General features: G+C 34.7%; 1 protein-coding gene across 2 annotated transcripts in view; it reads left to right on the top strand.

The window, feature by feature from the left end:
• Positions 1 to 13660, top strand: part of CSMD3 (CUB and Sushi multiple domains 3) — a 1245616-nt gene that overhangs the window by 302815 nt on the left and 929141 nt on the right. For both annotated transcript variants that reach the window (XM_078441978.2, XM_078441977.2), the window contains exon 4: positions 1986 to 2180. In XM_078441978.2, the coding sequence (XP_078298104.1) occupies positions 1986 to 2180 (195 nt within the window). The remainder of the gene's footprint in view (positions 1 to 1985; positions 2181 to 13660) is intronic.

Genomic DNA, 13660 nt, shown 5'->3' with positions numbered 1-13660 from the left:
TCATCCAGGGCTCAACAACTCTCCCTCTAGTTGTCTTCCAGCCCTCCCGTTCTCTGAGCAGAGCTGTTAGCTTATAACCTTCCAGATGTCAAGTCCCACTTGCTGTCAGAACACACTCCGTCTGACCCCTCTGCTTTTGCCAGTCAGACTGGGGAGCTTTGCCTGGCCGGTGGGCTGCCCCTCTGCCCCATCTCCCTTCCACCAGTCTGTGGAGCGCGCACCCCCTCTCTGCCCTCCCTACCCTCTTCCGTGGGCCTCTCGTCTGCACTTGGCTCTGGAGACTTGGTTCTGCTAATCCTCTGGCAGTTTTCTGGATTATTTAGGCAGGTGTAGGTGGAATCTAAGTGATCAGCAGGACGCGCAGTGAGCCCAGCGTCCTCCTACTCCACCATCTTCCCAGGATCCTTCAGACTCTAATTGTCTTAAATTAAAGGAAATGTTTAATTTCTAATATATGTAATGCAAATTATATAAATCCTCAATACATTTTCCATTGATTAAACTGATATCATTTGAACTTTATCACTGATTTTTTTCCACTATCATTGAAAAGTTTATACAGAAAAAGTAATGTTCATTTAGAAAACACTTTCGAAAGTAATATAAACCTATTATGAATAAAAATAGAAATTTCAGCTCCGTGGACACTTCTTATTTATAAGTGACCATAACTTTTGTAAAATTACATCTACATATTATATGATATTTTTATTTTCTGCCATTGACATTTTTAATATTATGGTGGCTTATAGATATTTGGTTTAATAGAAAATAACATTGCATGGAATTTACTACACAAATGGGATAATTATCAAGGCAAAATGGAAACATACTTCATTTTTGTGTTGTAGTGGGTTTTTTTTAGCTTTTTATTTTGTAATAATTTCAGACTTTCAGTTAGATGGTGAAAATAGTACAGAGTTCCCTATACTCTTATCCAGCTTCTCTTAATATCAACTACTTATGTAACCATAGCATAATTATCAAAGAAGGAAATTAACATTTGTATAATACCATTAACTAAACTATAGCCTACCCAAACTTGAACACCTTTCAACTCCTAATTCATTAGTTTCTATATGTATTGATAATTATTTAGAGTATGAAATAATATAAAGGTAATAAAAATTTAGAAAATAACATCAGGAAGAATAATTCTTTCCTAACCTTGCTAAGTTCTGTAAGTTTTGCTATTTGTATATATTTTCTTTCCGTTGTTTTCGTTTACAGTGAAATTGGATTTTTCCCTGAAATATATATTATTTTTAAAAATCTCTTATATTTGCATACTTGTATACTTTTAAGCATCCAGTAATAAAATAAGGCACGAGATAAAATATCCTAACATATAAGGCATTTTGCAGGTATTTTATATATCAGTCTATTTAAAATTTCACAACTGTATGCATTTCTTATTAATATTGTAAGTTTACCATAAACAAATTGGAAATTCTGGGCTAATCTCTACAATTTGAAAAATATGTCCATTTCTTTGCTATATTTTTCTTATTTAAATGGAAAAAATAAATATCCACCCCAAATGTATGTGTTTCCAGAGAAATGCACCTGTTTAGGGTTAAGCAGAAGCATCAAAGGAATTGGGAGCATATTTATGAAACTTGATTTGCTTATTACTGTGTTAGTAGAATGTGACTTTGAAGAAGCCATGTACATGGTATTAATCATAGCTTTAATTACCTGTAGTGTATGAGTAATACTGATTTTTAAAATTGCTAGAAAGATTAAATACTTTAAAATCTTAAAATTTTTCTAACACTAAGAGTGAAACCTAATACCTTTTTGGTAAAATTTAGTTCCCTTTCCATACCTCTGTGTTACATGTGTTGAAGTGAAAAACATTTCTTTTTATTGTGACTCTTTAAAAGGAAAAGAGATATCTGTATCTACATATAATTTTAAAAATCTAAAACATTAAAATCTGTATTAAAATAACTGTAAACTCTTCTTTTCTCCCCCTGTTTTAGAATTGCAGAGTAGCTCTTGTGGCAATCCAGGAGTTCCACCCAAAGGTGTATTATATGGTACACGGTTTGATGTTGGGGACAAGATCCGCTACAGCTGTGTGACTGGATATATTCTCGATGGCCACCCTCAACTCACCTGTATAGCCAATTCAGTTAATACAGCCTCATGGGATTTTCCTGTTCCCATATGCAGAGGTAAAGTTAAAATCATATTTATTTTTATGCTGATTGAATATCTGTTTGATATAGTGAATACATTTCAAAAGCTAGAGTTGGGATCAGACAGTATATTTGCAAAATATGTTAGGCTCTTGGTGTTTATTGCTTTTATAAAATGTGAAGCTTAAAACAATAACTATTTATATATATGTATACTACATGACTGCTTTAGAAAAAAATGCTTGCCAAAATAAGATATTGCTTGTGAAATGAAACAGTGCATCTCTACATTTATATACATATTTATGCATACATTGTGTATGTATGTGTCCTTATATTTACATTAGGAAAACATGAAGTTTATAATGTTTAGAAATTTAATTAGTCTGTAAAAGTAATAATTTTGCTTACATTTTGAAATATAGATTGAATCTTTGAATTTTTAAAAAATATCTGGTGGAAGACTTGGGAATTTGTGAAATAAAAATGCTATATTGTTTTCTTAATGGATACAGATAAAGATTATTTATATAATGGGGGAAACCTAATAATCCTCTAATGTGGACAAAGTTTCAAAATACAGTGCCTGAAAGAACATGTTCTACTTGGTGGAAGCTGAATTCATGGATAAATCTTGCCCACAGAAATTTTGGAGACCTATATCGTTTTCTGTGGGCTAGCTTTTTCTAACAAACAAGATAAGTGACTCATATCTTCTTTATTTTTTCGCATTCGTTTCCTTTACACATGGGCGGTAGGAATGTCCAACTTCTGATCTAAGTTCCTTTGTAGCTTCCTCTCCAACATGTGGCTACAAGTGCATGTAGGAGAGATCCCTGAAAATCAGACACAGGTAGCTTCTTATCCCTGCTTTGACAATGACCATGGGAGTTACTTCAGGCAAATCATATCAACTCTTTGAGATTCATTTATCTCACTTAACCAGTGAGAGAGAGAGAGAGAGAGAGAGAGAGAGAGAGAGAGGAAACACCTATTGCATTTGTTGTGAAGATTAGGTAAGAAAACCTATACCTGCCACTTAGTAAAATATCTGCTGCACATTAGCGTTCTTTCAGTGTTAGCTACCTTTGCTTCTGTTGCTGCTGCTTCTAATCCTGCTGCCTTGGCCATTGCTATTTCTCTGACTACTATTAGCTACCATTTATTTGAACACGTAGTATACCATTTGATCACTGTAGTGTACTAAGAAAATTATAAGTGTAGTCACTTTTAAATTTCATTACAGTACAAAACCAAAGTGCAAAACTTTTGAAATAACTGCTCAAGGTCATTCAGTTAGTCAATGCCCAGAAGTATAGAGTCAGATTTTACTGGACTTGCAAGCTCACAAATTTCTCTGCTACAGTTTCTTGGGTATTGACAGAAGACACCAAACTCTTGAGTCAGAAATGAAGGAGATTTTATTATATGCAGGAGTGTCAGCAGCCACAGTACAAACATTTGTGCTGGTTCTCTAAGCCCTAATTCTCATAGACTGATATGAAGAGTGTAGGGTATCAGCACACATGGTTAGCGGTATTATAGGAGAAGAACCATGAGCTTAGGAAAATTGAATCATTATAATGAGCATGTCTTCTTTTTGCTCTGGAGGGCGGCCCTGTCTCTACCCCTCAGGCTTATAAGCAAACTTGCCCTTTAGTGGAAAACACTGTCTTCTGAGACTATTTCTTGTGCAAATATCTTTGAAAAGATAGTCTAGTAAAACGAGCAGGACAGTTGGAATCTCTGCTTATAAGATGTGAAGAAATGTTAGAATCCGGGAAAATTTCTCCCAATTTAGGGTGTGGTGGAGATCCTGGATTGGAACCCATTCTGTTTGGTTCCAAAGCCTAAGCTTGTTACCGTTTTTTTACTTCACCAAAATAATTTGCATCTCTCTTCAAAATTACTTTTATGATAAGAAGGGAAATGGAGTTATTTTTGTATCAGTCAAAAGACTATTGTCACTATTTTAAGGTGTAAAACTTCCTAAATCAAAAGGACTTATTAAGGTAGTTAAAACCCAGAAGCATTTTAAGATATTTCAGTGGAGTACCACCAGTACTCCTGAATATTACTTTCTATTTTGGGACTCCTTTTTCATCTCAGTTCAGATACCAGCCTGTGGAACCAGAAAAATATAAGTTTAAATACTAGTTTTTCCCTTATTGGCTAGAGCCTTTGAATGAAAACTCTATTATTTTTGGAAACTATTTTTTAGCTATAATTGGATGAAGAGATAGAAATACCAACATCACAGTGCTGTTAGAGTTTAATATGATAGCATATGTAAAGAACCGAATGCATACCAAGTTACTATGTGTGCTGGCTCTATCTACCCTTTTTCCTTAGTACTTCTTACCATCTCCTCTCTAAAGAAAAAATCACAGTCAGCAAAAAGTGAGTTGACAATATCAAGTATCCTTATATCCAAGTCTAACCCTAAAACCAGTACCTCTATTTACTTACGACAGTTTTGTTTTCCCAGAGTATGTACTCTGTATCTCATCCCCAAGTGTCTTCAGGGTTATTATTTCCTTTGACTTTCATTTTACCTCTATGGTTTTCATCTATCAAAAAAATGGCACCCACTGTTTTTGGAAATTCTGCCTGCTCAACTTCAATCTGACAAGCTTACCTTTTCTTCTCGTTAACAATAATACCAATTACTATATTTACTCATTTACTCATATATTTATTATGGCCCTTACCTGTGTGAAGCATTATTTCATGTATTGAAAATCAAAAGATGAGTAAGAAACAGGTCTTGCCTTTAAGCATACAGTTCTAGTGGGTCTAATCATTATGTCATCAGATAATTACAATAATGTGTGATAATTGCTTTACTATCAGAATCTGTAGAATGTGTTAGGCACCTTGATCAGGATGAGCTTAATTCCTCCCAGTTGAGAGGAAGAAAGTTCAGGTAGGGACAGCAGTTTAAGAGAAGATTTCACAAAAGACTAGCTAAAAATAAAAACTATCTAGAGCAAGAACATTTTCAATGAGGCAATAATTTTCCTTTTTAGCCTTAAAAGTAGTTATGGCGTGTTAGTAATATTCACTGGCTAAAGCTAGAGTGTATGAAGTCAGACTTCATACAGCACATGATCTAATTTTCTAAGGAGCAATTTATCTCCCATTAAGCAAATTTTTTTAAACTTAAAGAATAGGGGCATTGAGTATTTGGATTTCATGTGGTTGTCATTCAGTTCAAAAGAAAAGATAGATTATTCAGTCCACGGCTTCCTTCCTCTGCTCTTTGCCACTTGATAGCATACTGATTCTTTAATTTATAACTTTGCAGGGGGCTGATAACCCTGTAATGATCTGTTTATTGCTTTGCCGGGAGTTTACATAGTGTCTCTCCTGGACGAAACCCTTGCTTTCAGAGAATTCTTCTGATGCTTCCTAACAATGATAGTTTAATTAAGAAAAACGAATGCCACATCAACCTAGAGGGTATGGTGCAAGGGTTTTTGTGTTTGTTCACAGGCAGGGTGGATTTTATCAACACCATCTGCTAGAATTTGAAAAAGACAACCAACTGTTGGTGCTGAAAGTGAAAGTGAGTTCTTGTGCTGTCAGTCTGGATTGAAAATACCTGTAATACAGGCCTATTCCGCACCCCCTCCTTTCATAGACATTTCTATGACATTTATTCCCAGTGAGTTGTGATGTGGCCTCAGAGTGCTTCTCAACTCAGTGCTCTCGACATTCCTTACTAATTAAGAGCAGTTGGCAGACAAAGTGAAATGGATATGATATTCCTGTATTAAACATTCTAAAATTCATGACAATATCCTATATTTAGAATGGCATTTTGATATACCTACCCCAGGGCAAACTAATAAAAGGGTTTGTAGAAGTTACACTTAAATTATAGTGTTTTAAATAAACCTGAATGTGAGTCCACAAAACGTCAAATCATTTGGTGGAAGAATTAACATATTAAGATTTAAGTCATCAATCACAGAAAATTTAAGATTGTATCAGTATGAATTTTAGATTCATTAGAAAATTTTTAAAAGAATGTTCTATTTACAAAAAGGTGTTAAATTTTCTTGATGGTTTGAGTATATTCATAGCCCAAAGTAAAGATCTTAGAATCCATAGAGGTTTCAGGAAAAGCAGTGATCAGTCAAGGGATATGAGTTGTCAAATGTTGACAGAGTTTATTTTCATTCGACAGGTGAGATCCTTTGGGGGGAAGGCTTCTGTGTTAGTGATGTAGATGTCATGTGGTCAGTTGGTGCCACGTGACCTGAAACAAATATCTGACAGGACGGAAAGCAAAAGGGCTAAAGACGAAACTGTTGTTTCTGACAAAGCAAAAGAAATTGCCATTAGCTACATTAGCAATGAGAAGTGAAAGGATCTTCCAAGTTTTATTCTTTGGAATAAGACTGTCTTCTACTACAATGTGGTAAAGAAAACAGGTGACTGAAAAAAGAGCATCAGTTTGTTTTGTCAGAACATAACTTTATTCTCCTACTTAAAACCTTCATCAACAATTCTGGATCAAAAATGCATTACCAAAGCATGGAACTGGGAAGAGCATTTAGAGGTAATAGCTGGAGACGGGGAAAGAGGAAGGAAAGTTTGGCCTGATGTTTTCTATATGCAAATTGTACCAAAAGCCTTCCAAAAAAAAATAGTGAATTCTGATCAAGATTAGAAGTAAATCAAACAGCTGAGCCTCCCCCACCCCCAGAAAAAAAAACAACTAGTAGATAATGTTGAAAAGAAGTAATGCTTGTGAAGAACATACTTTTGAGCCCAGTGGAAGGATGTTCATTGTGTTTATATGTTCCCTTTCTCAGTACTCTGGAAACCATCTCAAAAAGGCATTAGAAAATAAAAAAATGACAATTATTCTATGTATATACCCTGATTACACTCTTCTGCATGTATAAATGCTGAGATATGATATTCAGCACTCAGTATTCAGTAAATACATTAATAACAGATCTGGTTATTGATAAAACCAAAGTACAAAAATAAATTACAAATGAAAACTTGAAAATATTTTATTGAATCTGGAACAAAACAGATAAATGACTCAGTGTCAAAACTGCAAATTGAAAAAGTATAAATATGTTCTTTTTTTAACAAGAGCGTGCAAGTGGGGGAGGGGAAGAGGGAGAGGGAAAGAGAATCCCAAGCAGGCTCCTGCTGTCAGTACAGAGCTCCCTGTGGGGCTTGAAGTCACAAACTGTGAGATCATGATGTGAGCCAAAATCAAGAGTCAGATGATTAACCAACTGAGCCACACGGGTACCCCCAAAATATTTTTAATGTGAAATTTTCTGTGCTAGATCAAAAGAGAGTCCAGTGTTTTTGTTTCTTTTTTTAAATTCTCTATAACATTACTTTTTAACATTTTTTCTTTTGAAGCTAAAGTCTGTAGTTCCCTTTTTTAACATTTGATAAAGAAAACCTATTAAATTGTGTTCTTTTATCTTAAATCTATTCCCAAAGGAGAGAATGTTTTGGTGTAACACCCTGAATCATAGAAAGAACAGTATTAGTGATAAACTGTTCTGTGCAAAAGAAAAAAAGAAATCAAACTCACTGTTGAATATCAAAATGTAATGGGCCACACCATGTATTAAGTATTCTTTTTGAGAACTGGGGTTTTTATGGTTGGATTTAGTTCAATTTCCAAAGATGGTTGGTTTTTTGTTTTATTTTGTTTTTTGGCAAGAAAATGTTTCTCCTCTCCTCTCCTCTCCTCTCCTCTCCTCTCCTCTCCTCTCCTCTCCTCTCCTCTCCTTTCTTTTTAATATTTATTCATTTATTTTGAGAGAGAGAAAAAGAGTGGCTGGGCATACCAGCAGGGAGGAGCAGTGAGAGAGGGTGAGAGAGAATCCCAAGCAGGTTCCATCCGCACTCACAGGAAGAGCTCAACGTGCGGCTTGAACTCATGAATTGAGATCATGACCTGAGCCAAAACTGAGTCAGACATTTAACTGCCTGAGTCACCCAGACACCCCCCAAAAGATGTTATTTTAAAATATTATCTCAGTTCCGATTCTGTGTCTCCCTCTCTCTCTGTCCCTCCCCCGTTCATGCTCTGTCTCTCTCTGTCCCAAAAATAAACGTTGAAAAAAAAAAAAAAAAGAGTCTGTTTAAAATATTATCTCAGGAACTGTTTTAGCAGACATAGTGAGCAGACTTGTCATGTTACCTGAGCAACATTATTTGGCCACCGAGTCTCACTGTCCTTTCACATAAAGGGGTCTGGTCTCTTTTTGCGAACTGCTGTATTTGACAGTAACGAGGAAAACATTTTCAGTATGCCTTTTAATAAACAAGTTAAGCATGTATAATTTGGTAATGGGTTTATATTATTACCACAAAGACAGTTCACGATGAAGAATCTTCAAGTGTCCAGGTCACTTGCTGATTCATCTCTCCCTGGAAAGTGTAGGCTGTTCCATCAACAATCAGGCCAGCACTCAATCACCCACTCCTGTGCTGTAATCTTGTTCTGAAAAGTTCTTTTGTGTGATAAAATGCTGAAAATGTCCTGATTAAAGTATCCAGCTTGATGGAGCAAAGGACACACGATTTGTCTTTGAGGGTGTAAGATCTGTGAGCTGATTGGCCTTCCTGCCACGTATTACCTGAGTGTGTTGTTTCTTATGTCAGAAATCGAGTATTTTTACATCTTAGGAGACTATGAATGTTAGAGATTAGTTTAAATGAGGTAATATTTTAAAATACTTGTGTGATGTCTAGCACATAGAAGTTACTCAACACTTGCAAGTTGGTTTCAAATACATAAAAAAAGTAATTTAAACAATAATATAGACATAATAGCTATCACTTGTGTTATGTGTTCAATATATTTAGAAATATATGTTGACGGTTAAACATGTGTCTATCACTCTGACGTAATGGAAAATACTTTTTAAGATAACAGAATAAAAAATCTGTAAAGAGTGGACTCTGGACTAATAAAAGTCTTGGTTTGCTTTACCTCTCTGCCACTGAGATGATATAGAAACTTTAGATATTTAGTTTTTCAGATTGTATTTTTCTCATCTGTTAAGTAGTATTTCTATCATCATCATCCAAACAGGTATTTGAAAACTGATAGCACCAGAGATTGGATATAGCTATCTTCTATAGGACCATATAGACAGTGGAGTTAATTTTTTATCAGAGATATAATGGTTAAAGGGAATTTTAAGCTCCACATTCGCCTAAAAAATTAGGTTGGGATTAGCAAGCAATATACATCAGTGGTGAAAGTACCTTTCTCAAGGGTAACCACATTTCTGAGTCATTCATTTCTGGGAGTTCTCACATTTGAAGTACGTTCGATAACTAAACTGATATGTATTAAGAAGTCATTATTCACAGGCTACACTGCTAAGTGCAGTGATGGATGAAACAGCCCCAGGCCCCATGACACTCATAGTCTATTGAATACAGGATCTTTTATTTGGAAAATGATCTATTTGGTGACCTCGAAAAGATAGAATGGCATTCTTGTGTAAGCAATAGGTGGTGGCCTTCAGTGTGTGTGATATTTAGAGAAGAAAATCAGCACTCCTATTCTTACCATATAATTGTCCTGTCCCCTGCTGATGCAACTAATAGCCACGACTTTAGCATTCAACTCACACATTATTTTTCCCCATTTGATATTAATATGTTGTGTCTTTCTCCGTTCAGGAAGCTGTTTATTTTATTTTTCCCTTTTTTCCATCCTGCATAAGATAACTCAAACATTTTTGTGGCTTTATTCAATTATACAAGTTTTTTGTTTCTTCATCTGCCATTCTTAGTAGAAAATAATCCATTTTCTTTGATGACAAAGGCACAGTCATTAGATCTATGTTTTTTTGGATTATAGGTTATGATAACATATTATTAATTGCAGAGGTTTGGTTCTTTTTCCTGATTGGAGTGATTTCCATTTCTTTCTCTTTCTGTACAATTCTTAGAAAAATGCCAACACTGTGTAGTTTGAAAATCAAAGACAAGTGAGTTTCATTTTGAGGTGACCGAGTCTTTGGGTTCTTATGCCTATTTGGTATAACTTTGAGTCTTACACTTTTATGGAACTTTGTTTACTTGGAGTTTTTGTTTACTTGTTTTGATAATAATATAAAGTATTTGTTCTAAGTGAAAGATCTAAATTATTTGAATAAAGTTTATATTTTGATATAACTACAACAAATAGCTTCATAATATTGTTCCCAAAATAAAAATTATTTCATTTTATTTTTTTAAGGTTTTATTTAAATTCCAGTTAGTTAACACAGTATAATATTAGTTTTAGGTGTACAATACGGCGATTCAACAATTCTATAGAACACCCACTGTTTATCACTACCAGTGCACTCCTTAATTCTCATCACCTGTTTAACTCATCCACCCCACCAACCTCCCCTCTGGAGACTATCAGTTTGTTCTCTATAGTTAAGAGTTAATAGTTTGTTTCTAGGTTTGCCTCTCACTCTTTTTCCCCCCATTGCTTGCTTGTTTTGTTTCTTAAATCCCACATATGAGTGAAATCATATGGTATTTGTCTTTCTCTGACTGACTTATTTTGCTTAGGATAATACTGTCTAGCTCCATCCATGTCATTGGAAATGGAAAGATTTCATTCTTTTTGGTTGAGTAATGTGCCATGTGTATATATGTGTATATGAAAAAGAAGGTGTCGTGTGTGTGTATGTATGTGTAAATATACAGTTGATGAACACTTGGGCTATTTCCATAATCTGGCTATTGTAGATAATGCTGCTACAAACATCAGGATGAATATATCCCTTTAAGTGAGTATTTTTGTATTCTTTGGGTAAATACCTAGTGGTACACTTTCTGGATTGTAGGGTAGTTCTATTTTTAACTTTTTGAGGAAACTCCATGCTGTTTTCTACAGTGGCTGCAGCAGTTTGCTTTCCCACCAACACTGCAGGAGGGTTCTCCCTTGCCCACATGCTAGTCAACACCTGTTGTTTCTTGTGTTGTTGATTTTAGCCATTCTGACAGGTGTGAGGTGATATCTCATTGTAATTTTGATTTGTATTTCACTGATGATCAGTGATGTTGAGCCATCTATATGTCTTTTTATGAAAAATATCTATTCATGTCTTCTGCCCATTTTTAATTGGGCTATTTGTTTTTTTGGTGTGTGTGTGTGCACGCGCGTGCACGTGCAAAGACATGGATAGAGCTAGAATGTATTATGCTAAGAAAAATAAGTCAGAGAAAGACAACTATCATATGATTTCACTCAGATGTGGAATTTAAGAAACAAAACAGATGAACATAGCAGAAAGGGAGAAAAGGGAGAGAAAGAGGGAAACAACCCATCAGAGACTCTTAACTATAGAGAACAAACTGAAGGAGGTGGGTCAGGGATGGGCTAAATGGGTGATGGGTATTAAGGAGAGCACATGTTATGATGAGCCCTGGGTGTTATATGTAGGTGATTAATCACTAAATTCTATGCCAGATGCTAATCTTTCCATACATGTTACCTGGAATTTAAATAAAATCTTGAAAAAATTTAAAAAAGTAAATAAAAACTTTAAATAAAAAAAATAAAAAATAAAAACACTTAAAAAATGTTAAGCAACATTCATTTCTAACACTAACCTACATTTCAAAACATGTAGAAGGATATAAAAATTATATTATTTTGGTGTCTACAGAGCATCCACATGATTATATGTGACATGACTTCAAGAAAAAATGATGGATCATGCTTAGCCAAAAATATATTGACAGCTTCAGAATTTCCTGTGGTGAAATAGACTGTTCAGTGCATAAGAACCTTGAAAAGTACTCCTATAACTTCCTGCTACGATTTAAACTCTGTAAACCACAGTGACGGTCATTTGGAATTCTGTTGCTCTTTGTAAAGTCACCACTCTAAAGTTGAGGTAAAATAATTTTGGATGAAGAAGGAAGGGGAATTGAAGCCCACCAAAGACATTGAATAATGCCATAGGACACATTTTAGTGGACCAGCTTTATATGAAAAGTCACTGTGTTTTGGGCTAAGAAAGCCCAGTAATGAGAATTTTTATGAAATCATTCTGGAAGGACTCTTCACACATTTTTGGTCTTAGGTTCTGTGTCCCCTGTACAGTTTTATCAGTCACTCGCTTAGTAAGTTATATTAAGAGTGTGTATGGTTGAGTCATTCAATGATGAAAGGTCTTCCATGTGGTCAATAATAGAGGACAAAATCAAACAGCTCAGACTTGAAGATCTTCAGAGTCTATTGCTTAATGTGCTCGAAACCTAAAATCCATCTAAAGTCACTTTCCTTAGGTGTTTCCTAAATATAAATCTGACTCAATAGAACAGACATGATTTTAATTTTACTAAGTCTTAAGTATGTAAAACTGGTATTGAGTATCTTAAATTTTGAGGGAGCCTTGAAAGTAAGTATTTTGTCTCTTGTTTTTGTTATTTTCATATTTATGTCACCTATTCCTTGTGTATTGACCAAAGCAATTTTCTCTTATTTAGTGCTCCTTGTGTTGGAGGTTACCATAGCATTCAAACTGTTAAAATATTAAGATTGTGTATATATATTTGTGTTTAACTTTTAACTAATTAAAAATAATTGATGCAGGAGCACCTGAGTGGCTCAGTCGGTTAAGAGTCCAACTCTTGTTTTCGGCTCAGGTCATATTCTCATGGTTCATGGGATCAAGCCTTGCATCGGGCTCTGTGCTGACAGAGTGGAGCCTGCTTGGGATTCTCTCTTTCTCCCTGTCTCGTTGCCCCTCCCCTGTGTACCCATGTGCATGCACTTTCTCGAAATAAATAAACGTTAAAAAAATCAATTCATGCAGAATTAAAAACATGATACACATAGCAAACAAAATGAATTAGATGCAAATAATGATAGTCATGTTAGGAGAAAATAACAGAAGAGTGAAATACAACCAAGAGTAAGGTTAATACACAGAAATCATGTTCTGTATTATTATATATTTGTCAGAATCAGCATTAAGTTTTGTTTTAATCTATCTGGGTATCTAAACAAATTTGGGAAAAACATGATTAGTTCATCATCTCACCAAGTAAAAGCAAACAATTTATGAAGGAAAACCAAACTTGCAAAGTAGTGTAAAAACTTATGCAGTACATCATAAGGAAAGTACAGTAGAATTTAATGATCTATTTCCTTTACAGTATCTGTAAATTTTAACTCAGAGAAAGAACTTTCCTGGGTTGCATCACATCTTCTTATTGATATAAAACAAGGTTTGGCTATTGAAAAGATCAAAGACTGTATTTATAGGATCAGAATAATCAAAACACACATGCCTGATGTCACTTCCAAGATTGGTGATTTATAAATCTATCTAGATTTAGTTCTGACCCCAATTTTTTCTTATTTTCAAAATTTGAATCTCTTTGTTACTTTGTAAATTTGGAATTAGGCCTCGGAGAACAGAACCAAAAACATGATATTTCTCCCTTAATATGATCTTATAGAGAAAATTCACTGTTAAAAGAAAAGGAAATTCAGC

Source organism: Panthera onca, chromosome F2, assembly GCF_046562875.1.
Source record: "Panthera onca isolate mPanOnc1 chromosome F2, mPanOnc1 haplotype 2, whole genome shotgun sequence".
Lineage (NCBI taxonomy): Eukaryota > Metazoa > Chordata > Mammalia > Carnivora > Felidae > Panthera > Panthera onca.
The sequence above is the reverse complement of the archived record's forward strand: the minus strand, read 5'-3'. Positions and strand labels throughout refer to the sequence as shown.